Genomic DNA, 23196 nt, shown 5'->3' with positions numbered 1-23196 from the left:
CCGCCTAGTAAATTTCACATGGCGAAATCATAGCGGCGGGATCCGTGCAAATGGCTGCGGATTTTTGCCGCCGCCGCGTAATCGAGGGGCGAGCCAAAGATTCATTTGCTCACATTGGAAGCGGCCGGGCTAAAACTCCATCAATACAACGGCAAAAAAAGTCGAGGCGAGACGGAGGGTGGCCAGCGAGATAACACAGTGGCTCATTGGCCAAGTCACGCCTGCCATCGATCCTCTGATTGGCTGTCTGGACGCTTCAACACGCCTGCCGCAGCCTTTGATACGCCTCGCTCGCTTCGTCCACGTGCGATACCGGCTTTGACAATTCAAATTGTGCCGGTCCGAGTAAACGTGGGCGCTCGGCGGGCGCATTACGCTAATCTTTGAAGAGCAAACATCTATTTTGAATCCCAAACGTGTACAATGGTCCCTAGTGGCGGTGGCTCGGAAAAAAAAAAAATCGAAATCAAGTTTGTCACCTAATAGGATTTGTGCATTTAGAAGCACATGATTCTAATGGCGGTGACGCTCTTGCCAAAGCAATTAGTGCTACGTTCGAAGTTTGTGATATATTATCTGCTGTTGACAGCCCCGGGGAACTCCGCAATCAAACATTCATTAGTCACGGGGTAATTAAGTTCAGAGGTGTTTTGCTCTTAAAACTTTCCGCCGCTGTGACACCAAGGAGAGTTTTCGCTCACCCTGCGATACCGTTCGTAGCCACCGGCGGGAACAGCGAGTCGCCCGCCACAACTTGGGCCTTTCTAGTTTCCATTCTTTGCTTGGCGAGCTAACTTCGGACTTGACGAAATAGCTCGATGCTAGCAGACGATGTAAAACCGTCAACATTTGCATCAAAGGCGCTTCAAATGTCGACGATTCAAGTTCCAAAAAGAGAAGAAATACGCATCGCAACAGCAATCGTTCCCAGCTATCAATTAAAGCGGCAAGCAAGCGTCGGCGCCATAACAACAGCAGGCGGAAAAGAAAAACATCAAAGTTTGACAGCGAGAGCATGCAGTCAACTTTTGCATTCTTTTCCCTCCCTCCCTCCCTCCCTCGGTCAGACGAGCAAAGAAGAAGAAATAATGAGCCCTAAGCGTTCGTTGGTTTCTCTTTTGTTTACGCCAGCTGTCATTGGCGGGCTGTCACGTCACGGCACGTCACGGCACGGCACGGCACGGCACGCCGCTGCCACCTAAAGGCCAAGCAACCTGCAAGGCTGCAAACTAAAAGGAGCAATTCCGACACAGCATAACACACTGCTGATATTATGTTCACTTACATCAAAATGAATCATCGACTGTGATGACACCGATTTGTTTTAACCTTTTTTTCAAATTCAACCTCACATATGATGTGAAAGAACTTTTCAAAATGAGCAAGGAAGAAAAGCAAGCACGGCACACAACACTCACCTTGCCTGCTTCTAGCTCTCGCGCTTCCAGCAACGCGCAGCCTGTTGCGGTACAACGAGGTAATACATTGAAGGCGAGCGACTTGTCCACTTGCAACGTATCCTGTCAAAACAAAGATCATTTCAAAACGTGCAATATTGTGGCGGGTATGTATACCCACCCACAAAATACAGCAATCCATTTCTTTGTGCTACACGTTAAATCACCCGGACATGAAAAAGCCTTGATGGATGGACTAAGATAAAAAATAAAAAGAAAAACGTACCTGTATCTATTATGGACAAGAAAGTCAATCATCTAAGTACATAAATGCAAACATTCCATTTTGAAATATATGACAATGAAAAAATAATTTGAGATCAATTCAATTAGGAAAAAAACAGAAATACATTTTAAATGAACGAATGAAAATATTACAAGGCCTTGGTAATGATTGTCTGCTTTATGATCAATGAATCCAAAAATGTTGTCCCATAACACGCATGTTGCCAGCGATCGATGATGTGGGGGAAAAAAAGAGCGGCGCTCGTTACGTCTGACATCCGTCCTCATCGCGGGCGTCCCCGAGCCCCCTCCCCTCGTTAATGAGGCACCCCGCAGAGGTCACGTCCAAGGGTCAGTGAACGCCTCAGCGGCTGCGTCTGAGCCTGCCGAGCAATTACGACTGAAGCTACCTCAAGGCAGCACAGCACCAAAGTGGAGACCATTTGCTACGGGGCTGTTAAATGATCAACACATTGCAGGAATGATAGGCTTTATGTTTGCACATTCCAAAAAAAAAAAACACACACACACACAAATAGAACACACGAAAAGACTTGTCAATTCATAAATTTGAAAAATATTGACACATGACTTCTTGGTTGAGTTTGTATTGTTTCAAATAGAATTGTATTGAGAATGTATTTACCACCAATTTTTGCTGTTATATACTGAGGCGTGATTTGGGTGTGTGACTTAGATAAATAGAATATTAAAAGAAAACTGTATTTACAAGATTCAATTCAATTCTTAGCTGCTCGCTCGATCGTCTCAGAATTATCTTCAACTTCAGTCAAATAAATTATGACTACTACCACAAACGAAAACAACAACAACAATATCAACGATAAATAAATAAATAAATAAATAAATACAAATAATAGGCCACCCGGTCCAAGGATGGAACCCCCACTACAATTTTTTTAACACATACGTTTGTTTAAATAAAAATATTCACCAACACAGTTTAAAACAGAATCATGTCTTACCTGCATTCTTAGCTCAGGCAGTGTGGAAAAGCGTCTTTATTTTTAACAAAATAAATAAGTAAGCTCCATCGTGTCCAATTCCGTCAGTGCCAATGGAACTTTGGCCATTCCAAACCACAAACAAATAAACAAACAAACCAACTCACTCACGAGTCGTACATTCACTAAATTCATAATATTTTGAAAGAAAAAATAAATGATTTGAGCAAAGTTTAACACACGACGACGACGAGCTAACAGCTACCAGTGTAACCGTGCAGGTGTGACGTCGGAAGTCCAATCAAGTAATTGCAGCGCAGGTGAGACGAAACTTCGTCAGAAACCCGGAATGGATGTATTTACCTAATAACTCATCAACTAAAAATGATTGAAAATCATTCATAAAATCATCTTTAATAATAATTCAAGTCAATGCGCTACATCAATAAATAGATGGAATTGAAACTCACCCTCTGACGTCAGCTTCCGGCTCGTCAGGCGCGACACAGCGGACACGAAGCCGGAATGAAACATGAAGCTGCGCAGCGCAGAAAAAAAAAAAGAAAGAAAAAAAAGGAAGATAAACGCTCAAGCATGAGCACTGATATGTTTCTGCTTAAATATAGACCTATAATTGCTTCCGCTGCACTAAGGTCGCTCGTTATTGAAATTGAAATCATTGGTTGCACTGCATTGCCATCTTTTGGCCAAAGAGAGACAATGGAAAACAGTGTTGGGTCTTCCTATTGAAAGTAGAAGTGTATACACTGTTCAGTGACAGGATTATTCTGCCCTCGCTAGGTTCTGCATAGGTAGACAGCCAGTCTAGAAGTTATTTTCGAGAATTTTCTTTTGGTTTTCTTCCTCAGTTTTATTTCTCAACTCTTCAATGACACAATCTAAAATAAAGCTCGCAAAATGTGACGTTTTGTTGTCAATAAAACAAAGTGATACAGTCATGCACACATGAATATGAATCAACGTGAATTCTATAGCGTGGCTCTACAGCCCCCTCGTGGGCAAACTGAATATTGCGTCGGCAGGACGAACAGCGAATACTGTTCGCGAGTTTCAAAATGTGATAAACTGTATAAAGAAACGTAAGTAAATAGACCACACAATAAAGTTAGGATGATGTGAAATAACCTACAGACAGAGTTAGCCCAGCGCGGTACTGAAGCAGACTCGCATGAGTTTCTTGTTGTTTTGTTTGGTCCGTCACTAACAAAGGTCCGACTAGGAACTCAGTCAAGTCACAACGCTGGAAGCAGGAACAAGGATACGTCATAATGATTTGCGTGTTGTTCTAAAAGTTTTTTTTCCCCAAAATAATCCCACGTCATCTGCACCCAAAAACTAAAACGGACCTGGTCTTTTATTTCGTCGCATTTTTCTTTTCATGGCTTCAGCTAGAGCTGGATCACTTTCTTTTAGAAAGGGGGGAAAAAAGCACCTTCCAACTTCGAGATTGTAAAATGTATAACGACAAGAGAGAAAAATAATAAAAGTTTGAAGTATTACATTTCAAACAGAGAGGAGGGGTGGGACAGAGATTAAGATCATTTATAATAATCGACGACGACACCGAAAGGCTCGCATCTCCCAGTTGGCCACTAGAGGGAGAAAATGGCCAATAAATCCAATTTCATTTCAGGTCGGGACAAAATCGACATTATTTTTGAACGACGAATTGGTAATGGTGTAAACATGATGTAGCTGTTATATTCAACAATATCGCGGATTGAGGCACGCGTGTATCAAGTCGTCATGTTCACGGAACAGTTTTTCAACACGTACGTCATAAGTCAATAGGCCCGCACGCGTCGTGGACACACCCTTCCAACTGGAAACACTCGCCTCGCGTGGTTGTCGGCGCGCATGCGTGCCCTTCTCTGCGTGCCGACCTCGTGGGCGTGTGCCCGGAGCCGCACGGGAGCGCGCAGGTGCCGCTGCTCATGTGTGCGCATCGTGACGTGCGCGCTCACGAGAGAAGCTAATTGCCGTCTGACTTGATCTTCCTCCATCCTTCTCCCCCTCCTCATCGTCAGCGTGGAGGCTGCGGCAGTGCGTGGAAGTAGCGAGCATGCTGGAGGGCAAAGAACGAGGCGGAAAATAATCTGGTTTTTTTTTTTTTCTTTTTTCATTTGATTGTATTTATTTGGATGTGGTGACGTGCTTGGTGGAGGCGACATGTCAAACGCCAACAAGAGCAAAAAGGACAAAGAGATCCTTGCGGACTACGAGAGTCAAGTGAAAGGTAAGGCGGGAATCTTGCAGCACACGCACGCGCACACGTGCACGTCACGAGTTCATCCCGAGTGCTGCATGAAGATGGAAGTGTTTTAGGGGGGCGAGGCTGTCTGGGGTTCAGGGTCATGGGGAGTCCCGTCCCCCCCGCATCCTTTTGAGAGAGCACCATGGTTACCGGCAGCATCCCCGCCCGCCTGCATCATGTGCCCTTTAGAAAAAAAGACACCTGCTAGCACACGAAAATGCCACCGTGACGATCCCACGTTCACATGAACATGGCGGGAGAGGTTTCATTGAGAATTTAGTCGTTTGCTTTTTTTTTTTTTTTCCACATGCAGTCAGTAGTTGAGCAGAAGACAAAAGCAATAGACATCCTCCTCCTTCATGAGCACCTGACACATGACCTTCTTTTTGGTCCCTTCTACAACGTCTGCGCGCCAAAATGATTTTGCATCAAGTAAAGTCAAATTCATTATATACAGATTATATTCAGCACGTAGACACACACACACACACACACACCTTTTTTGCTTTTGCCATTCTTGTTGTATGTGTGCAGGCGGGGATGCCCTGCATTGAAATGGCCGCTCACATGAAATGAGAATCCCCCCCCTCGGACCATAAAGCTCCTGTAACTATGTGCCTCCCAAGTCTGCCTCCCCGTGCCGCCCGGTGATTGGTGCAAAGCTAGAGGCGGTGCGTACGTATAGCGTGCGCGGGCCAGGTGGACCAGAGTACTGAGGCCGGCAGAAGAAAAACCCGAGGCTTCACAAACACCCCCCGAAATTTACATGCACTTTTGCACGATGAGCAGCACGGCATCGTTCTACTGTCGTTGCGCACGCCAGTCACCGCACAGTCAACCATGAGCGCTGATGTTTCTAGAATCCCGAGTATTCAAAGCCAGAATCTCCAAAACTGCGAGCCAGGCGCACAAACCACTATTCTACCGCACGGCACGGCACGGCACCGCACGGCACGGCACCGCACCGCACCGCCCCTCCTCGGTATTCATATTGGAAGTGAAAAGCGGATGCGACAGCTCGCGTTCCCTCGCCATCACCTTGGCCGTCACATGCTTCACACACTGTGTGGTTGCCATGACAACGTCTGTCAGAGCAGAGAGGCTCCCCAAGGATTCAGTCTGCGTGTTTGCAAGGATGCGTGCGTGCATGCGTGCGTGCGTGCGTGCGTGCGTGCGAGGTGAGGGAGGCTTATTGTGTATTCCGTCCTCGCCGCTTTGCCTCCCTCCCTCCCTCCCTCCCTCCCCGCTGTTGGAGACGGATGCTGGCCGAGCAGCAGAGCGTGCCTCTCGCTCGCTCGCTGCGTGGGCCTCCAAGGTGACTCCTGACACAGACACGCACAGTCCAAAGGTGACAAAGCCGCCCACGAGGAAATGCCGGGCTCAGAAAGCTCCGGTTGCAAAAAATATGTTGAGAAAAAAATGTCCTGAAAAATGGGAAGGCACTAAGTGCAGACTTGAGGAACGGAGGAAGGTGTGAAAGGCCCAACGGCAATGAAAGCCAGCGTCAGCGTTTTGGCTCTTTGTAGATGTGCGGGCCCAGCTGGTGGAGCAGCAGCGCTGTCTGGAGCAGCAGACGGAGATGCGCGTGCAGCTCCTCCAGGACCTGCAGGACTTCTTCCGCAAGAAGGCCGAGATCGAGACCGAGTACTCGCGCAACCTGGAGAAGCTGGCCGAGAGGTTCATGGCCAAGACGCGCAGCACCAAAGACCACCAGCAGTACAAGTAGGCGTGCCGCCCGCCGCCGGGCCGGGCCGGGCCGGGCCGCCCGCCCTCTGCCTGCCTCTGACACCTTGTCTGCTTCTTCCAGGAAAGACCAGAACCTTCTGTCGCCTGTCAACTGCTGGTACCTGCTGCTCAACCAGGTGAGCAGACGGTGGCTCTTGGCAGACGTTAAAGACTAGATGGCAATTGCGCGTGTGTCCAGGTGAGGAGGGAGAGCAAGGACCACGCCACGCTTGGCGACCTCTACTTGAACAACGTCATCACTCGCCTCACGCACATCAGCGAGGACTCGGCCCGCCTCCTCAAAAGGGTCAGATTGCCCGCCGCCCTTCCTCCTCATCACAAGTCAAAACGCATGTTTTATTCAACTCGTGCGCTAAAACGGGAAGCAAGCGAGCGAGCGAGACTCCTACACCGAGGGAAAAGCCGAGTCAGTTTTGGAGCGCTCTGCCGGGCTTTACGGCTAATTAAACACGCGCTCATCATCTTCATTATTCATCCCTCTCTCTCGTGGCACCTCAAGAAAAAAAATCCCATCCTCGTGGCTTGATGATGTGTCCTCCTTTAGAGCAAGGAGATCATCTTCCAGCTTCAGGAGGATCTCATGAAGCTTCTCAACGAGCTCTACACCGTAAGTGCAGTGCCCTAACCCTAACCGCACACGCGGAGTCTGGTCCGCCATCTCGCTTCTCCCCAGGTGATGAAGAGCTACCACATGTACCACGTGGAGACCATCAACGCCGAGAGCAAGCTGCGCGAGGCCGAGCGGCAGGAGGGGCGAGTCAAGGGCGTAACGGGCGGCGCGGCCGAGCCCGTGTTCGGCTTGCGCATGGAGGAACGCCACCAGAGGCGCAACGCCGCCCGCAAGATGGAGAAGATGCGCGAGAAGGTCGGTGTGCGGACGCGCCGGCGTCACGGGCCGCCGAGCGTCACGGCCGCCGACCGTCACGCTTGCTTTCAGAGGAAGGCCAAATACTCGGAGAACAAAGTGAAGACGCTGAAAGCGCGCAACGAGTACCTGCTGACTCTGGAGGCCACCAACGCCGCCGTCTTCAAGTACTACATCCACGACCTGCCCGACATCATCGACGTGAGTTCCCGAGAGCCAGCCGCAAAGCCGTTTGGCCCGGGCGCCGCCGTCAACGTGTCAATGTGTCGGCGGCCAGTGCTGCGACCTGGGCTACCACTCCAGTCTGAGCCGGGCGCTGAGGACGTACCTGTCGGCCGAACTCAGCCTGGAGGCGTCCAGGCGCGCCGGTCTGGAGGTCCTGGAAGGCGCCGTGGAGGGTCTGGACCCCGCCCGGGACCGCCAACGTCTGCTGGGCCTCTACCCCAGCGCCTTCTGTCCGCCGCCCCGCTTCAGCTTCCAAGCCCACATGGGCGACACGGTGGGTACATCTGGGCGGGACGTCTCGGCGGGTGGCGTGACGTTTGCGTTGGGCCGGTCTCCCTCCCTCCCTCCCTCCCTATGCCAGGTGAGCCAGATCGCCTCCCAGCCGCAGGTGCAGGCGGAACTCACCTTGCGCCTCACGCAGCTGCAGACCCGCCTGGCGTCGCTTCAAATAGAGAACGAAGAGGTCAGAAGGGGCGGGCGCTCACGCCAGAGACGCTACTTGGTCTGGCCCGTAGCAAAACGTAGCTCACCCTTTGCTGGGCAGGTGAAGAAGACGTGGGGCGCCACGCTGAGCGCCCTTCAGGACATGACGGTGCTGGACGACTACGACGTCTCGCAGAGCTTCACCCACAGTCCGTCGTCCGAGTCGGTCAAGTCCAGCGTGTCGGACGGCTACCTGAACAAACCCAGCCTGGCCAAGAGGCGAGCCAACCAGCAGGAGACGGAACTCTTCTACTTCACCGTGAGAGCAAAGCGGCGGCGGCGGCGGGCCCAGACCCTGGTGCAAAACAAAGCCGGAGCGCATTTTTCTGTCTCGCAGAAATTCCGAGAGTACCTGGAGGGGAGCAACCTGGTGTCCAAGCTCCAAGCCAAACACGACGTCCTCAAGAAAGCCATAGCCGAAGGTGAGCGAGCCAATGTCCCGATGGTGCGGGCAACAGTAGATCCAAAGACGGACACTGAACGGGTGGGTCCTTTTTCCCGCTTTGCTTCCCTCCCTTCCGGCAGGTTACAGGGCCGAGCTGCTCACCACCAGGTAAGATTCTGCCGCCTCCTGGGTTTTTCACCGACTTGACCGCATTTCTACGTCCTCTTTCAGTCGCGGGCGCAAGAACTCGCACAGCAAGCACCAGGTAAAGTTTGGAGATGTTTGACTTGAAGCGAGTGAAGCGACGTAACGGCGCCGACCGTGTTGACAGGACTCGAGCAAAGCCATCCCTCTGCTGGTGGAGAGCTGCGTGCGCTACATCAACCTCCACGGTGAGTGGCAATTCCAAAGTGAACGGAGAACCTAGAACGGAAGGGCTTTCCGTACCTACGGCACAGGTCTCCAACACCAAGGCATATTCCGGGTGTCCGGTTCTCAAGTGGAGGTCAACGACATCAAGAACTCCTTCGAGAGAGGTGAGCGTCGGTTCAGACGGGGCGGGGCTCGCTCGTGGGTTTGATCGACGGGCTCCCGTCCAGGTGACGACCCGCTGATTGACGAGGAAAGCAACCGCGACATCAACTCGGTGGCCGGCGTCTTAAAGCTGTACTTCCGCGGCCTGGAGAACCCGCTCTTCCCCAGCGACAGGTTCAACGACCTCATCGCCTGCGTCCGTGAGTGGCTGGCGCTGGTCTGCGATGAGTTGGAACCCCGATGAGTTTGGTGCCCTTCCGAACGCTCTCTTGCTGAGCAGGTATGGAGAACCTCTACGAGCGAGCCCAGTGCATCCAAAAGATCCTGGTGGGGGTCCCGAGGGCCACGCTGGTGGTGATGCGCTACCTCTTCGCCTTCCTCAACCAGTAGGCGGCCCTCGCTCGCTCGCAGTCGCGGCGGCGACTTCCTGTCCGAGCGCATCCTTTCACTCCGGGTTTGTCCTCCAGCCTGTCCAAGTACAGCGACGAGAACATGATGGACGCCGGGAACCTGGCTATCGTCTTCGGGCCGACTCTGCTGCCCACCCCGGACTCTCTGGACCAGGTGGCCTGCCAGGCCCACGTCAACGAGGTGATCAAGACGGTCATCCTGCACCACGACAACATTTTCCCCGACGCCAAGGAGCTGCCGGGGCCGCTCTACGAGACCTGCATGACCGGCGAGCAGTACTGGTGAGAGGCTCCTCGCACTTGCTTTTCATTCATCGGCGACCGGGAACGAGAAAAGTCACACGGTAGTTGTGTCAGTGGTCATCCATGTTAGAAAACGACAAAACAAAACAAAAGGGCAACCTCTGCTTCCCACAGCGAGAGTCCTTTCAGCGAGCCGGGAGCTCTGGAGGAGACGGAGCCGGACGCCGGCACCGAGACCCAGACGAGCGACGAGGGTACGCAGAGCTCTGTTGCCTTGGCAACTGCAGCCATGGCCACGTCCCTTCCTCCTCCTCCCACTTTTTCTTTCCCCTCTTGCAGAGGGCGAGGCGGTCGAGGCGGTGGCCAGGTTCGACTACGTGGGGCGCTCTGGCCGCGAGCTGTCTTTCCAAAAGGGGGCCACGCTGCTGCTCTACCAGCGCGCCTCACACGACTGGTGGGAGGGGCGCCACAACGGCAAGCGCGGCCTGGTGCCGCATCAGTACGTCGCGGTCAAGGACAGGCGAGTGCCAAACCGCCGGCGCCGCCGAGCGCACGCACGCAGGCACGCCCGGCCGGCCGGCTTGGCCTGACACAAAGTCAAAGACAAAGAAACGGCTCGCTACTCGTGACGCAGCGGTGATGTTACCACGGCAACCTGCATTTCTCATTCCCGCCACAGCGTCCGACTGCACTAAAAGCACACCCCGCTCTCGGTTAAGACGTCTAGATTTTGCTCGAGTGATTCTATTCCATTCGTCAGATTGGCCAAACAGCCTCTGATGAAGTCCCTCCTCACCGATTAGCATCGATGGCGCAATTGACTGTGGCGTGGGTTCCTTTAGGGGTGACGCCACGTCAGACGCCATGAGCCAAAAAGCCGACAGCGACGGCGGGAGCAGCAGCAGCACCACCGAGGACAAGAGGTCCATCCGAGACCTGCGCTCGCCCACCGACGTGCGAGTGCCCGAGTCGTACCACAGGTAAGTTCCGGATGGGCCCCAGCGCAAAAACAGACGAGAATTGCCGGCGCTAACGTGGCGGCGCCAGTCACAGGAGGAAGCGAACCGAGGGTCTATTCCGACGCCCGCTGGGCCGCTCCGCCGACTGCCACGGCAACGGGGCGGTGATGGAGCGCGGCTCGCCCCCGGTGACGGGTCACTTCAGCCCCCGGGACCTGCTGCTGGGGCGCGGCCAGGGCCCGACGCCGCCGCCGCCGCCGGACAGCCCCGAGCGCCGCCGCCGCTCGGCCGGCGTGACCGTCGCCCGGCGCGATTCGCTGCGGCGTCCCGAGGACACGCCCGTCCGCCGGGCGAGCGGCAGCCTGCACGGCAGCAGCCTGCACGGCGGCAGCCTGCACAGCGGCAGCCTGCACGGCTTTGACTCGCATCGCACCAGAGCCGCCGACAGCGGCACGCTGGCTCAGGTACCCAACTGGCTCTTCAAACTGAAGCCCCTTTTGAGCAAAACAATGATTTGGGTGTCTCGGCACAGGATATCGAGGAGACGGTGAGCGTGGTCCTGGGGGACTACCGGCTGCTGGAGCGTCAGGCCCGCAGGCCGGCTCCGGACGTGGTCCTGGACACCCTGGAACAGGTGAAGAACGGCCCACCGGGCCCCTGCTCCTCCGAGTCGCCGAGCCCCCACAGCACGCCCAGCACGCCCGGCACCCCCGGCACCCCGGGGACCCCCGGCACGCCGAGCCCGCTCGGGCCCCTCAGTCCCGTCAGCCCTCTGCCGGGCCCCCCGCCCAGGCCGGCCGACCCGTCTCCGGAAGCCTTCAAGGCCGTGTCGGCGGGCGCTCGGACGGGGGTCCCGCCTCGGCCCCCCGCCCTGAGGCCCAAACCGGCCGTGCTGCCCAAGAGCAGCACGCCGCCTCTCCCCCCGCCGCCGCCCGCCGACAAATCCTGCACCATGTGAGCCAAAGTGGGCCCACCTCGAGGAGAACAGGGTACCAACCGCCAAGCATTTTGCAACTCGGACGAGTGAGGGTCGGAAAGGCGCTTCGGCGTCCCGCGTAAGAATACCTATTAATCCTAACTAGAGAATGCGTAGAAAAATTGCGTGTGAATGCTGAAGAGCTGAACTGCAGTAGAATGACGTGAAACGTAGACAAGTAGGAACTTTGCAAATACACATTCATATTTGATGTACAAAGGCACTCGATTGCTCGTACGGAAATGAACGGAAATACTCGGAAGTCAAGGTAGCGGGGGAAATGGCTCAATGTGGCTGTGACGTGTATTTCTATCATCGATACTTTGCTTTTCTTTGCAACTATTCTCGAAAAGCGGAACCTGTCTTCTCTTCTCTTCATGTTGTACAGAAGCATTTAGTAGGCGCGGTAGTTCGAGTCAAGTGAATGTTGGACCGGGCCACGGTGCTCTCTCTTTCTCTCCTATTGAATCTTGTTTTTTTCTACTCAGTTCTGCTGCTAAAACCCACAAAGGTCCAGCTAATTACTTAACAAATGAATGTTTATAACGACTGTTCATCTATTGAATGTTACTTCCGAACTTTAAGAGCCTTCTTCTTTATGGGGTGAGATGTTCATACAGGGTGCCGTGCTTGGGAGGGAACCTTTATGGTGTGTGTGTGTGCGTGTGCGTGCGTGCTTGTGTGCGTGTGTACCACTTGCCTTGGGCTTGCGCACGCAGCTCGACTCAAGTAGCGCTCGCCAATAGGTCGATGATCCATAGACCTGGTTTGAGTGCAAGATGGGAAACTTGCATGCCACCTTCTTTGTGTGTTTACCTGCTCGCTACACTAAAGGTTCTCAAACTGCGGTCCGGGGACCACCGGGAGTGCCGTGCTCTCATTTGATCAAACGTCCTTCATTTCGTTTTGGGCCAATTCCAAGCTCTGACGTGAGCAAGAAAAAAAAAGCCAGAGTCAGAGCAAATAAATAAATAAACAGAACTGGCAAGGTAAAAAAAAAAATAATGCACAAAAACCATTGCTGCTTGTTGGCCCCACCCCACCCCCATGCCAACAAGCAGCAATTTGCACAGCCTGGAAAGAAAAAAAGAGCAGCAAAAGGCCCCTAACCTGCAAAAGACAACAAGCAAAGTATTGTTAGAGCCTCAAAAAGGAGTCCCCGGAGCCAGAAAGTTGGAGAACCCCTGCACTAAACTCCCACGTTAACCTTAAACTGACAGGGTGGGGCTCCGCCCCCCAAAAAAACACTTGAACAGCACAGCCAATGTGAATGTGAGAGCGAGAGAATGTGAAAGTGCCTTTTTTTCATGTTTTGGGGGGTTTGGGTTGGGGGGGGGGGGGCTGCAGCACTCTGAATGAAACGAATCCTTCAAACCTTTGCTAGAGTTCCCGCATTTGCACACTGACCTTGTTTAGGATAGCATCCGTCCGTCTGTTGTGGCATCATCACGTGCTGATGCGCTGGAGAGGGGAAGAGGAGGGAAAATGTTCTTGTCTGTTGGTGTTTGAAACCCAGGCTTTCGTCACATCAGCTCACATAGCCAAAATGGATTGTTCAAATGTGTCGTATTTATATTACAAATAAATGACAAGCCAAGTCCACAATATGCTGACTCTTTTTTTCCATCTTAAAAGCACTTTTGTGAAAGGTTTGAACGCTCTCACACGAGCTGGCTACAGGCTCGACCCAGAGGCGGCCAAATCCGAGCGGAGGAAAGTTCAAGTCATGCCTTGGAGCCCGGCTTGAGGCCGGCGAAGGGTTTGGAGTTGCGCAGCGAGCCGCAGATCTCCTGCAGGAAGGCCACCACGCCCAGGTCCCGCTCGGACTTCCTGCCGTCCAGGATGACCACCAGGGTGAAGTACGGCTCGGGCCGGGCCAGGTAGTAGGTGCTCTGGACCTTGTCGTCGTAGAAGTGCACCACCTTGTCGGGCGCGGCCAGCTCGGCGGCGCGGTCGCCCATCATCATCACCACGTTGGGCCAGTGCGCCAGCGGGCGCTCGCCCGTGGGCAGCGACACCACGGCGGGGAACTGCTCCACGCCCTTGGGGGCCTCGCGGTAGGAGCGCGGGTGGTGGTAGCCGTGGCCCCGGAAGCTCTCCGAGCCGCGGTTGTTGAAGACCAGCGAGACGCTGGCGGCGTCGTGCTTGCGCGCAAAGGAGCAGATCTTGCCGTGGTAGTCGGGCGCGGCGCGGGCCGTCAGCGCCCGCATGTCGGCCGGCGCGCTCTGGCGGCTCAGCGCCTCGTGGAAGTAGAAGCTGAACTTGGCCAGGAGGGCGGCCTGGAAGCGCTGGAGCCAGGCGTACAGGTGCGGCGGCTGGACGCTCCGCTGGGACTGGCCTCCAAAGAGATGCTTGCGGGTCTCCTTCTGCCGCTGGAAGAGCTGGCCCCACGCCGTCAGTTTGGCGGCGGCGCCGTGCAGGCTGAGCAGCGCTGGCAGGAAGCGCCACTCCGACACCTGCGCCTGGCAGCGCAGGAGCTGCGTGACCACCTCCACCTCTGTCTGGAAGCTCTCCTCCACGCGGCCCAGGATGGGGTGGTGGAACCTGGGGGAGATCCTCCATGAAGTGAGCTGGGCAAGCAAGCGCAAAGACGGCAGCCGCGCGGGATGTCACTTTGTTTTCATCGTCAGAGCCAAAGAGCGTGTTCGGCACTTTTCTTCCTCTGTCCTCGTTACATGGCCGCCCCCCCCCCACCGCTCCTCCTCCTTCGCGCTGCTTCATTTATCATGTTGCCGCAACTAACGTCATGTTGCTTCTATAAAAAACTTGTGTGCGTGCGCGCACACAATAAAGAGCCTCACAGGGGCTCTTGGGCAAAGCTCCTCCATCTCATTTGAAGAACATTTCAGCCCAGCAGTGATAGGAAGCCTTGCGGACTTCTTGACTTGCGCCTCAGCAACTCGCTTAAATGTGGCTAGTAGGGCTTGCAAATAAAAAAGCTTAAATTGCATGGTATGAAAATAGAGATATTGTTATGCAATTTATGAATGGCTTGTGTGTCAAGTATACCTAATGTTTGGGGGGGGGGGGGGGTTTCTCATGAGAAATATGATATCATTAAATTGCCCTCAGTTGACAATTAATTTCCATGGGAGGTTTGAGGCCATGGAAATGGAGTGGAATTGCCCCGCCCTCAGACTCACTTGGAGCTGTACTTGTGCATCACGGCATCCAGGGCAGGCACCAGCGCCTCGCCGTTGACGTTCTTCTGTCCGGCCAGCGCGTGCATCTTCTCGTAGAGGTCGGCCATTTCCACGCGGGCCTGCGCAAAGTGGCACAGCTGCTCGGCCAAGTGACACAGCAGGTCCTCCAGGTACGGCGAGGCCTGCTGCTGCTGCTGCTGCTGCTGCTGCTGCTGGTGCTGCTGCTGCTGCCGCTGCACGTGCCGCCCCGACGTCATCACCTTGCGCAGTTCATTGTGCAGAGACGTGTAGATGGTGCGCGTCGAGTCCTTGCGGCTGAAGAAGGACTGACTTCCTGCAGGGACAAGGGGGCAGGTCAAACTAGTGTTGTGCTGCAGCGCCCTCTGGTGGCTGGCTATGAGGGACAAGAGGTCAGGTCAAACTAGTGTTGTGCTGCAGCGCCCTCTGGTGGCTATAAAATAAACAGCAGTCAATCAGCTTCAATCAAACTTGCGAACAATGGTTGTTACGGTTGTCAATCGTCCCCTGCATGTCCTTCATCTTGCGACTGTTTTGTCGAGTGGAAGGAAATGTAAAAGCGTTGTTTCTGGGTCAAATAAGGTGGTAAGAATGTAACAAAAGAACGCAGACGAAGCGGTGTGGTGTGGTGTGCCCGGGTCAGCATTTCTGGCAGTTTGCGGGTGAAGGCTGCTTTCGTTTGTCTGTACCCATTTTCTGTCCCAGGAAGGTCATGTTATGGTAAGCCTTCTCGGCGGCGGCCAGGTGAGCCAGGGCGGCCAGCAGCGCGGCCCAGACGGCCCCGGAGCTCCGGCTGCTGTTGTCTTTCTCCTTCTCCACGTAGTCCTTGGCGCGGTCGAAGGAGAACATGCCGAGCTGCGTGAAGAAGCTCTCCAGGATGGCCTGCTCGCGGGGCACCGGCCGGAGCAGCTCCTCCTCGGCCGCCGGGTCAGCCATCGCCATGCAGCTAACAAGCTAACCCTGCAATGTCACGCTTTTTCAGGGATTGCTAATAATGCGCCATTCCGCTCACTTTGGAGGAAGTTTGAAGTCATAAACGCTGAATAGGCACGCTCAAACCGATGAAATGTCGTTTTAAATACTTGAAAGAGAGGGAGAGAGGGCTAGCTCGCCAGCGCGTCGTTTTGATGTCAACACTACGGCAAGCCCGAGGACGCAAAATAAATAGGAACCAGAATCAAATGACAAATTGTTGGAATGATGAACAAGAGGGAATCTGTTTTTTGATGATGTATTCGTTTATTTTAAAAAACAAATAAGCAATGAATTACGACGAATGTTGTTTTCTGGTTGTTTTTCGTGATTGTGATTTGTTTTTTGAAAGACTTGTCGGTATGAGAAATGCTTCCGACGATAACTACCGGAAATCCAACGAGCAGTTTTTTGATTTGGTGTCTCGTGCTCTATTTTCTTTGACGTCCTCTTTCCAAGCATATTTTAATGTATGGATTTCTGTATGAAAAGTGAAATCAAATAAGTCGTTTTTCTATTTTCGAGAACTGCTTCTAAACCTAATATCCAATGACCAAAAGAGGACCAACGCAGAGCCATCGGCCGTGGCTCGGATTGACAAAAGTCGCAAACAACTCATGCTTTGAAAGTAACCTACTTAGAGGACCAAGATGAAGAATCACTCTCACCGCGTGGCAGATTTGGATTAAAATTCCTCTTCGAGTTAATCCATGCATGAAATCAATACGCTTCCCAATGTCGAACTAGATTTTGTTGAAGTGATTCTTTTTTTATTTTTTTTATTTACAAACTGTAAAGTCGTTGAGTTCCCCCCCCCCCCCCCCCCCCCCCCCCCCCAGTCATTCCTTCTTGGAAAGACTAAGTGAAGTCATTTTACCCCCTGTCAAGTGAATCGACAGGTTGTTGGAGTACGGAAGTGTACGTGTCGATGGTAATGATGACGGTGACCGAGGTCTTAACGCAACTTTAGCGTCAAACCATAAATGAGCAGCTGATGGGCGATACCAGGAAATTTCGGAAGATTCCTCTTTCTCAGGAGGTCACTTTTGTCTGCAATCCTTTCTGCCTATTTGAGATGTTTCATCACGAGACGTTTGTTGCACGGACGGCGGATAAGTCGTTCGTTTGGTTGTTGCTGCTGTCGGAATTGGCTGCCGACCATCCATCGATCGATCGGTCGCGGCTCTGCGAGTTTACGCCGCAATTTGTCCTTCGCCGAAGGTTATCGAGCTTCATCAAACGTTTGCGCCTTGGATATGATCTTATGGTCAGAACGGCTCCGGTGCCAACGTCACATGTCTGGGTGTGGATTGGCGCGACGCCAGCAGAATGTACTCCTGTCTGGAACTGCGAGCTCTTTGTGATGAGCCGGCCGGCCAACAAGTGAAGTCAGTGTTGCAAGCTGTCAGACGTGGGACGGGCCTGCAAACCACAACTAACCTGAGTGAGTTGAAGAGGCGGCGCGCATCCCTCTCGCCCAAACGGGACGATGCTCCTTCCACACGCCAGGGAAGACGAGACCAAGAACATCCCACTCGCGGCGGCTTTGAGGGACCAACGGGCCAATCTGCGCGAGACACATTGAAGACTTGTTGGCTTGGTCAAAAATACACAGTAATGGAGGTGAGTCATCTGGCGTGTGTCTTGTTTTACTCATGACCAAGGTCTTTTCACCTTCAAACATGTGAAATCTAATATCCAGCAGGAAGGCAGGCCATCAATGGAGTTATCCTTCAGCCTTTGCGCCACATGATCACTTAACATCCCAATCAGAAGAGAAGGGCCCTTTCCTTTTTGCCCACACGCGCTGAAGAAGGGGTGGCGCCCTCAGCTTTTGATACTGCCCGTTCCGACACCGCCGATCTATGACGCCTGGAATAGCTGTGCCCAGAAAGGCTCCTCCACAGGGCGGGCAGCTTGCTTATGTGGTTTGCCGCACGCCCGTGTAATGTTGAGGGAAGGGGGCCTTGCTACATACACTGCACTGCACTGCACTGCTTATTGTGATGGACACGCTGATAACTTTCCCATGGAAATCGGGCTACAATGAATGATCAAACAGAGTTGGTAGAAGTTGCAAGTGTGCACAAATGAAAGGTTTCAAATGGTAATTGATCTTATTTTGGGCCATGGCAAGAACACAAATCCACCGCTGTCCTCTAACTTCATGGAAAAACCAAAAATCAACTCAAGAATAAAAGTGATAGAAAGTTGGATTTGTTTTCTTTTATGATGCTAAAGAGCGTGTAAGTTTCGTTGTTTTTTTTCGTCGAATAAGCTCCATTTTATTTTGGTGAGCGAAAGTCCCGCCCATCGACTTCCGGCGAGGTGTGCCGCTGGTAAAAGATCCGCCTGTCGCTTCTTGTTTTGTCTTCATGTGCGACCTTTTTTGCGAGTTTGGTGTGGAGAGCAACTGAAAGCGACGACAATGAAGCCTGTCAAGTGCAGTGAGTTAACTATTCAAGTCATTCGGTTTGCAAATGTGACCCCTGGTAACAACGCGCTTGTATGCGATGTTACTAACCCAGGCGAGGGGAGGAGACCCGGACGATCTTTCGCCCGCAAATGCGATATTCAAGGAAAACGAGGGAAATGAGAGCAGGATCAAAGCTACTCATCAACTTTGAAGTCGCTCGTTATATCTCGGCAGAGAAAGCATCCGTGTGCCATCAATCAAGCTTTGTGTTTTCACTTCGAATACTGATTTGTGTGTGCGTAATCCGCTTTTTCAATGAACATTCCAAGTAAGGTGGCAAGGTTTGCTCGGGGAACAAGAAAAGCGGGCGGGCGGTGATCAAGTGTGTTTGCTTTGCTTTCTTGCTAAAGTTTGCCGTCTTGCTTTGCTTTGCTTTGTTTTGGGCGCTCTCAGAGCACGGCAGAGTACGAGATGAGCTTTGATCTGGGCGGCCCTCCCATGAAGGACACCCTGAAGATGATGAGCGACATGATCCTGCTGGCCGCCACTTTGGCGCTTTCCCTCTTCTTCTGGACGCTTTCCCTGACCCTCAGCGCATATTCCGGTCAGTCGTGGCAAATGACTCGGCGGCGTTTGGGGCGTCGAGAAGCCATGTGCCGGATGCTTCTCGAGGGCCCCAAACATATGACGCAAGGCCACAAAGAGCACGATTGTTTCCGCCGCGTTGAAGGGCCTTCATTGATTGTCCGAAGACGCGGCACAAAGAGCCTTTTGGCGCCCGTATCGAACCGCCGCCTGCCCGCACGATTGGAGACGCTCTGCGGGCTGCTTTTCTGCAACGCTTATGTGACCTCACAAATCGGACCAAAAAGTTCATCAATTATGAGCGAGGTTAAGACGGCTCCAAAACACATCTGGATTTTTGTACTTATCAAGTTGCCGTGCGTTTGCTTAGGGTCACTGCAGCCCGTGTCGCCGTGGCGATGGCTCTTCTCCATCCTGGTGCCGTTGGTGCTGACCATTCGAGCCCGAAAGAGACGCAGCCTGGATTTGTCGGGCGCGCTGGGAGGTGAGGCAGCCTCGGTGGAAAGAAAAAAAACAACAAGCAAACAGCAGCGTGACTACTTTGGATTTGGTCACATTGTCTCGTCAGCACTTTTTGTGGGCTTCGTGCTGACCATGGCCAACTTCAGCTTCTTCTCGTCCCTGCTGGCCTTTTTCGTCACTTCGTCCAAACTGACGCGCTGGGGTGCCGCGCGCAAGAAGAAAATTGACGCCGACTACAAGGAAGGTGAGAAGCGGGCGGGCGGGCTGATGCGGCCTTCTCACGTCTTTGCTGTTGGCGGCAGGGGGCCAGCGAAACTGGATGCAGGTACTCTGCAACGGCGGCGTTCCCACGCAGCTGGCGCTGCTCTACATGATCGAGGTGAGCGGCGGCAGAAAAGCCGTCGGCTCAAGCGGCTGGCTCCGTTGTCGCCGAGCGTGCAATGCTTTGCTTTGCTTTGCTCTGCTCTGCTTTGCTCAGGCGGGCCCCGGCGAGACGCCCATCGACTTTGGCCGGCAGTACACGGCGTCGTGGCTGTGCCTGTCGCTGCTAGGGGCGCTGGCGTGCAGCGCGGGCGACACCTGGGCCTCCGAGGTGGGGCCCGTCCTCAGCCGGTCTCGCCCCAGGCTCATCACCACCTGGCAGGAGGTCCCTGAAGGTGAGAGCCAGACAGAGAGAAGAAAACATACAGCTGCCGCCCGCGTGCATGCCTGCTGCGGACAAAATGTGGACTTACCGCAACAGGTACCAATGGCGGCGTGACTCACACGGGCCTGGTGGCCAGCTTCCTGGGTGGTCTGGCGGTGGGCGGGGCCTACTGGGCGGCTCAAGTGCTGTTTGTCGGCGAGCTGCAGCAGTGCGCCCCCCAGTGGCCGCTGGTGCTGTACGGGGGCGCGGCCGGCCTGCTGGGCTCCCTCCTCGACTCCCTCCTGGGAGCCAGCGTGCAGTACTCGGGTAGGTCCGACTCGGCCGGGTGGGTGGGGAACGTCTCTCTCCAGCAAAAAGGCGTCACCGGTTGCCTTGCTTGCCGGCAGGTTTCGACACCAGCGTGGGCAAGGTGGTGAGCTACCAGTCGCCCACCACGCACTGGATCAGCGGCAAACCCATCCTGGACAACAACACCGTCAACCTCTTCTCGTCCATCCTGGTGGCCATCGGCCTGCCCGGGATGGCTTGGGGCTTGTGGCCGCACTAGGGAGATAGATATCAGGGGTGGGGGCTCCGCTCCAGTCCAGGCAGCGACGGGGAAACCGAGAACTTTGTTTTATGGGCTTCGTTTGAAAATAAATCAAGCGCAAATCAGCTTGGCGTGTGCTTCCTCCACAAGTGACCCGAATCCAACTCTGTATTTGTTCTTTTTCACATGGCCTAACTAAATCAAGCTCCTCACTTGAACACTTCTTAAGCAATTCCAGAGCTTTGTTTTGTCTTCATTTGTTTATTTCATCGTGAGAGAAAAGGCACTAAAGCAAAGTGGTGAGCGATGGTGACTTGAAATGACAGAGAAAAAGAGACAAAGTCATGCTCACTTGAGAAAGTTTACAGAGTCACGCACGCACGCACTCGTGCAAAAAAACCAAGGTCAACAAAGAAAAAATGCTGCACACGTCCTTCAGTGTGTTTGTCGGCTTAGTGTTTGCTTTCCTTAGCTTTATAAATACATGACAAAGAAAGACTTTTTGCAAAATGACAACGGAAAGATCAATTCCAACGCCCCGAGAGCGAGCGCCTTTGAATTGGGGTCATAGTCATGCGGATGCCGTTTCCAACTTGGAAAAAGACCACAAGTGTACAAAATTGAAGGTATTTTCATTCTAGAGTAAACAGATTTCATAAATTGAATAAATTAGAGGTGTATATATATATTATGTCTATAATAATAAGACATTATTAAAAATAATTTCCAAATTTAAAGTTCTTCACAGGAAAGTTAAAGATACTGCGGTATGCTTGCATAACCCAGACTAATGCAAGAGAGCAGACGACCTTTTATGACTTCTTGCAACATTTAAACACAGCGCCGCTTGAGTGGGTTAGGGGAAGAAAGTCTAATTGCCTTGGCATGGCGTCAAGGAGAGCCATTTGTCGCTGTCTTTTTCTGCTTGATTATGACACCTTTCCATCCAAAACTTGGTCAAGTAAGCTCAACTTTCTTGTTTTAAACGGAATGAGAAGTGAGCCAAAGGGTTGTCACGGTAACACTGCCGAGTGTGGTGAGGAACGTACGCTGATCACCGGGTTGATCCAGAGCGGGAGCTTGGGGCATCTGGAGGACAGTCAGTCAGACAGTCAGTCGCTGGCTCGCTCGCTCTACCTGGCTGCGCTGGCTGGGTCAGTCACAGGTTGTCTTTGAAGTAGCCCAGCTTGGCCAAGGACATCTCCCGGCGTAGCTGCATCACCTCCCAGAACATCTGTTCTGCTAAACACACACGCACGCAGCAGTTGAATGGCAACGTCCCCACTTCCAGCTATCCTCTCCTGAGGGAGAAACGCTGCCCTCTGCTGGTCACACTTTGACATTGCATCCTATTTATCACCCCCTTCTACATTGTTTGCACATTTGTCTGTTCATATTTTTCCATTCATTTATTTAAAGTATGTTAATCAAATTGACTCTCCCGTCTCTTTAGTTTTCAGTATAAATACTTTAAAAGAGTCAGTTTAAAGACAATCAAATCGAGATGGGACGATATGATGACGACAACATTGTTAGTTAGCTTTTTCTTGTGCCCCCTCCCTCCCCATATCGCTCAGCCCGCCCGACTTGCTGTTGCTGTGCGAGTGCAGAGCGTTGACGCTTACCGTCCTGCTGCTTGACGAGCCCCTGGTGGATGTAACGGATGTAGGTGAAGAAATTACACACCGCTGTGATCTGACACACGAGCAAGTGACAATGTGAGTGAGGCACTTTGCATTTTGGAGGCTGTTCATCGGCGGCGGCGGCGGCGTCCTCACTCGGTATCGGCAGTACGGGGATACAAAGTAATAGTTGGGCGAGTCCCCAAACTTGATTCTGTGCTTGCAGGTTTTGGTCTGTCCGCTCAGGGCGCACTTCCTGCGACACACAAACGTTTGCACGGCGCGGTCGGACACCGGCCGAGGAAGCCAAAGTTTGAGGAAGCGCGGTCTCACTTTGGTCCGCCGCACTCGACCGCCGAGGCTTTGACGACGGGCAGCGGCTGGAAGCCCACCGGCTCCACGCTGAGTGTGTTCTGCTCCACTGACTCCAAGATGGCCGAACCCAGCTGAGGAGGCGGAGTCAACGTAATGGTGTTGAACTAACTTTCAGACGTTTGGGAGCATTGCACGCTGACCTCGCTCTTGCTGAAGTTGAGGCAGGGGTAGATGTCCTCGCGGTAAACTCGTTCCAGGAAGCAGCAGCGGCGGTCCAGCGTGGGCTCCCCCTTCCAGGCCTTGAACTCGCTGAAGAGCTGCGCATCCGCCTGCAAGCAAGACACCGCGCCGTGAGCCAGCCAGCCAGCCAGCCAGCCAGCCAGCCAGCCAGCCAGCCAGCCAGCCAGCCAGCCAGCCAGCGCTCAAGCGGGCTCGGGCCGGAGCGCCGCGGCACCTCTCGACACTCCCGCACGATGGGCTGCGTGGCCGACGGGTCGGCCTGCGTTCCCAGAATGGCCGAGGAGGTGCTCTTGTTCCTGCTGTGGCCCTTCCGGAAGGCCGCCTTCCCCCCGCCGCCACCGCCCACGTTGGGGAGCTCGCCCACGGGAGACGTGGGTGACGACAGCACCAGCGTCTTCAGGGCCTGCACCTCCGCCTGCAGCACATCAATCTGACCGGCAGGAGGGGAGGGCAAAAGCTTGAGCCCAGGCGGCAGTGACAAAAAAAGCAACGGCGGGCAA

The 23196-nt window shown here is 53.4% G+C and overlaps 5 protein-coding genes across 12 annotated transcripts in view; 2 read left to right on the top strand and 3 right to left on the bottom strand.

Moving 5' to 3' along the window:
• The window catches only part of celf2 (cugbp, Elav-like family member 2), an 85410-nt gene extending 81497 nt beyond the window's left edge, over positions 1 to 3913 (bottom strand). The window contains exons 1-3 of one of the 2 annotated variants that reach the window (XM_037242779.1): positions 3798 to 3913; positions 3118 to 3185; positions 1419 to 1520 (exon numbers count right to left, since the gene is read on the bottom strand). The gene's annotated coding sequence lies outside the window, so the exon portion shown is untranslated. The remainder of the gene's footprint in view (positions 1 to 1418; positions 1521 to 3117; positions 3186 to 3797) is intronic. The other variant, XM_037242780.1, reaches the window with a different exon arrangement.
• Positions 1 to 23196, bottom strand: part of LOC119116958 (RAB3A interacting protein (rabin3)) — a 29079-nt gene that overhangs the window by 2911 nt on the left and 2972 nt on the right. For 2 of the 6 annotated variants that reach the window (XM_037242818.1, XM_037242813.1), the window contains 6 exons: positions 22911 to 23126; positions 22657 to 22785; positions 22475 to 22587; positions 22298 to 22397; positions 22145 to 22214; positions 20761 to 21761 (listed from right to left, as the gene is read on the bottom strand). In XM_037242818.1, the coding sequence (XP_037098713.1) occupies positions 21679 to 21761; positions 22145 to 22214; positions 22298 to 22397; positions 22475 to 22587; positions 22657 to 22785; positions 22911 to 23126 (711 nt within the window). In that variant the 3' untranslated portion in view covers positions 20761 to 21678. Of the gene's footprint in view, positions 1 to 20760; positions 21762 to 22144; positions 22215 to 22297; positions 22398 to 22474; positions 22588 to 22656; positions 22786 to 22910; positions 23127 to 23196 lie in introns of those variants that run through there. The other 4 variants (XM_037242812.1, XM_037242814.1, XM_037242817.1 and 1 more) reach the window with 4 other exon arrangements.
• On the top strand, positions 4380 to 12481 carry LOC119116931 (SLIT-ROBO Rho GTPase-activating protein 1-like). Its single transcript, XM_037242737.1, has 23 exons — positions 4380 to 4904; positions 6449 to 6644; positions 6730 to 6784; positions 6847 to 6954; positions 7213 to 7275; positions 7342 to 7533; positions 7606 to 7734; positions 7811 to 8032; positions 8120 to 8221; positions 8303 to 8500; positions 8579 to 8663; positions 8767 to 8794; positions 8858 to 8891; positions 8958 to 9018; positions 9085 to 9162; positions 9226 to 9360; positions 9441 to 9546; positions 9628 to 9852; positions 9988 to 10067; positions 10153 to 10333; positions 10656 to 10793; positions 10861 to 11236; positions 11305 to 12481. Exons 1-23 carry the CDS (start codon positions 4838 to 4840, stop codon positions 11728 to 11730), a joined length of 3285 nt encoding a protein of 1094 aa, XP_037098632.1. The 5' UTR covers positions 4380 to 4837; the 3' UTR covers positions 11731 to 12481.
• Positions 13079 to 16068, bottom strand: c23h12orf66 (chromosome 23 C12orf66 homolog). Its single transcript, XM_037242811.1, has 3 exons — positions 15599 to 16068; positions 14892 to 15225; positions 13079 to 14292 (listed from the first exon to the last, which is right to left on the bottom strand). Exons 1-3 carry the CDS (start codon positions 15849 to 15851, stop codon positions 13473 to 13475), a joined length of 1407 nt encoding a protein of 468 aa, XP_037098706.1. The 5' UTR covers positions 15852 to 16068; the 3' UTR covers positions 13079 to 13472.
• tmem19 (transmembrane protein 19) lies at positions 18205 to 20680 on the top strand. Of its 2 annotated transcripts, XM_037242830.1 has the most exons (8): positions 18205 to 18328; positions 18751 to 18901; positions 19253 to 19366; positions 19451 to 19588; positions 19647 to 19723; positions 19823 to 20000; positions 20087 to 20296; positions 20377 to 20680. In XM_037242830.1, exons 2-8 carry the CDS (start codon positions 18769 to 18771, stop codon positions 20535 to 20537), a joined length of 1011 nt encoding a protein of 336 aa, XP_037098725.1. In that variant the 5' UTR covers positions 18205 to 18328; positions 18751 to 18768; the 3' UTR covers positions 20538 to 20680. The 2 variants fall into 2 exon arrangements, with proteins under 2 accessions (XP_037098725.1, XP_037098726.1); XM_037242831.1 differs by lacking the exon at positions 18751 to 18901 and having other exon boundaries at positions 18223 to 18328.

This window comes from Syngnathus acus, chromosome 23, assembly GCF_901709675.1.
Source record: "Syngnathus acus chromosome 23, fSynAcu1.2, whole genome shotgun sequence".
In the NCBI taxonomy this organism is placed as follows: domain Eukaryota; kingdom Metazoa; phylum Chordata; class Actinopteri; order Syngnathiformes; family Syngnathidae; genus Syngnathus; species Syngnathus acus.
Note: the sequence above shows the minus strand (reverse complement) of the source record. Positions and strands in the feature narration are given on the sequence as shown.

Bases quoted from the DNA above. Each gene is read 5' to 3' on its own strand.
- LOC119116931 (XM_037242737.1), top strand. From the start codon at position 4,838: ATGTCAAACGCCAACAAGAGCAAAAAGGACAAAGAGATCCTTGCGGAC. The intron at 7,534-7,605 runs GTCGGTGTGCGG...GCTTGCTTTCAG, and splicing joins TGGAGAAGATGCGCGAGAAG to AGGAAGGCCAAATACTCGGA. The intron at 9,853-9,987 runs GTGAGAGGCTCC...TGCTTCCCACAG, and splicing joins ATGACCGGCGAGCAGTACTG to CGAGAGTCCTTTCAGCGAGC.
- c23h12orf66 (XM_037242811.1), bottom strand. From the start codon at position 15,851: ATGGCGATGGCTGACCCGGCGGCCGAGGAGGAGCTGCTCCGGCCGGTG. The intron at 15,226-15,598 runs GTACAGACAAAC...TTGTCCCTGCAG, and splicing joins CTTCCTGGGACAGAAAATGG to GAAGTCAGTCCTTCTTCAGC. The intron at 14,293-14,891 runs GTGAGTCTGAGG...GATCTCCCCCAG, and splicing joins ATGCACAAGTACAGCTCCAA to GTTCCACCACCCCATCCTGG.
- tmem19 (XM_037242830.1), top strand. From the start codon at position 18,769: ATGAGCTTTGATCTGGGCGGCCCTCCCATGAAGGACACCCTGAAGATG. The intron at 19,367-19,450 runs GTGAGGCAGCCT...TTGTCTCGTCAG, and splicing joins TTTGTCGGGCGCGCTGGGAG to CACTTTTTGTGGGCTTCGTG. The intron at 19,589-19,646 runs GTGAGAAGCGGG...TGTTGGCGGCAG, and splicing joins TGACGCCGACTACAAGGAAG to GGGGCCAGCGAAACTGGATG.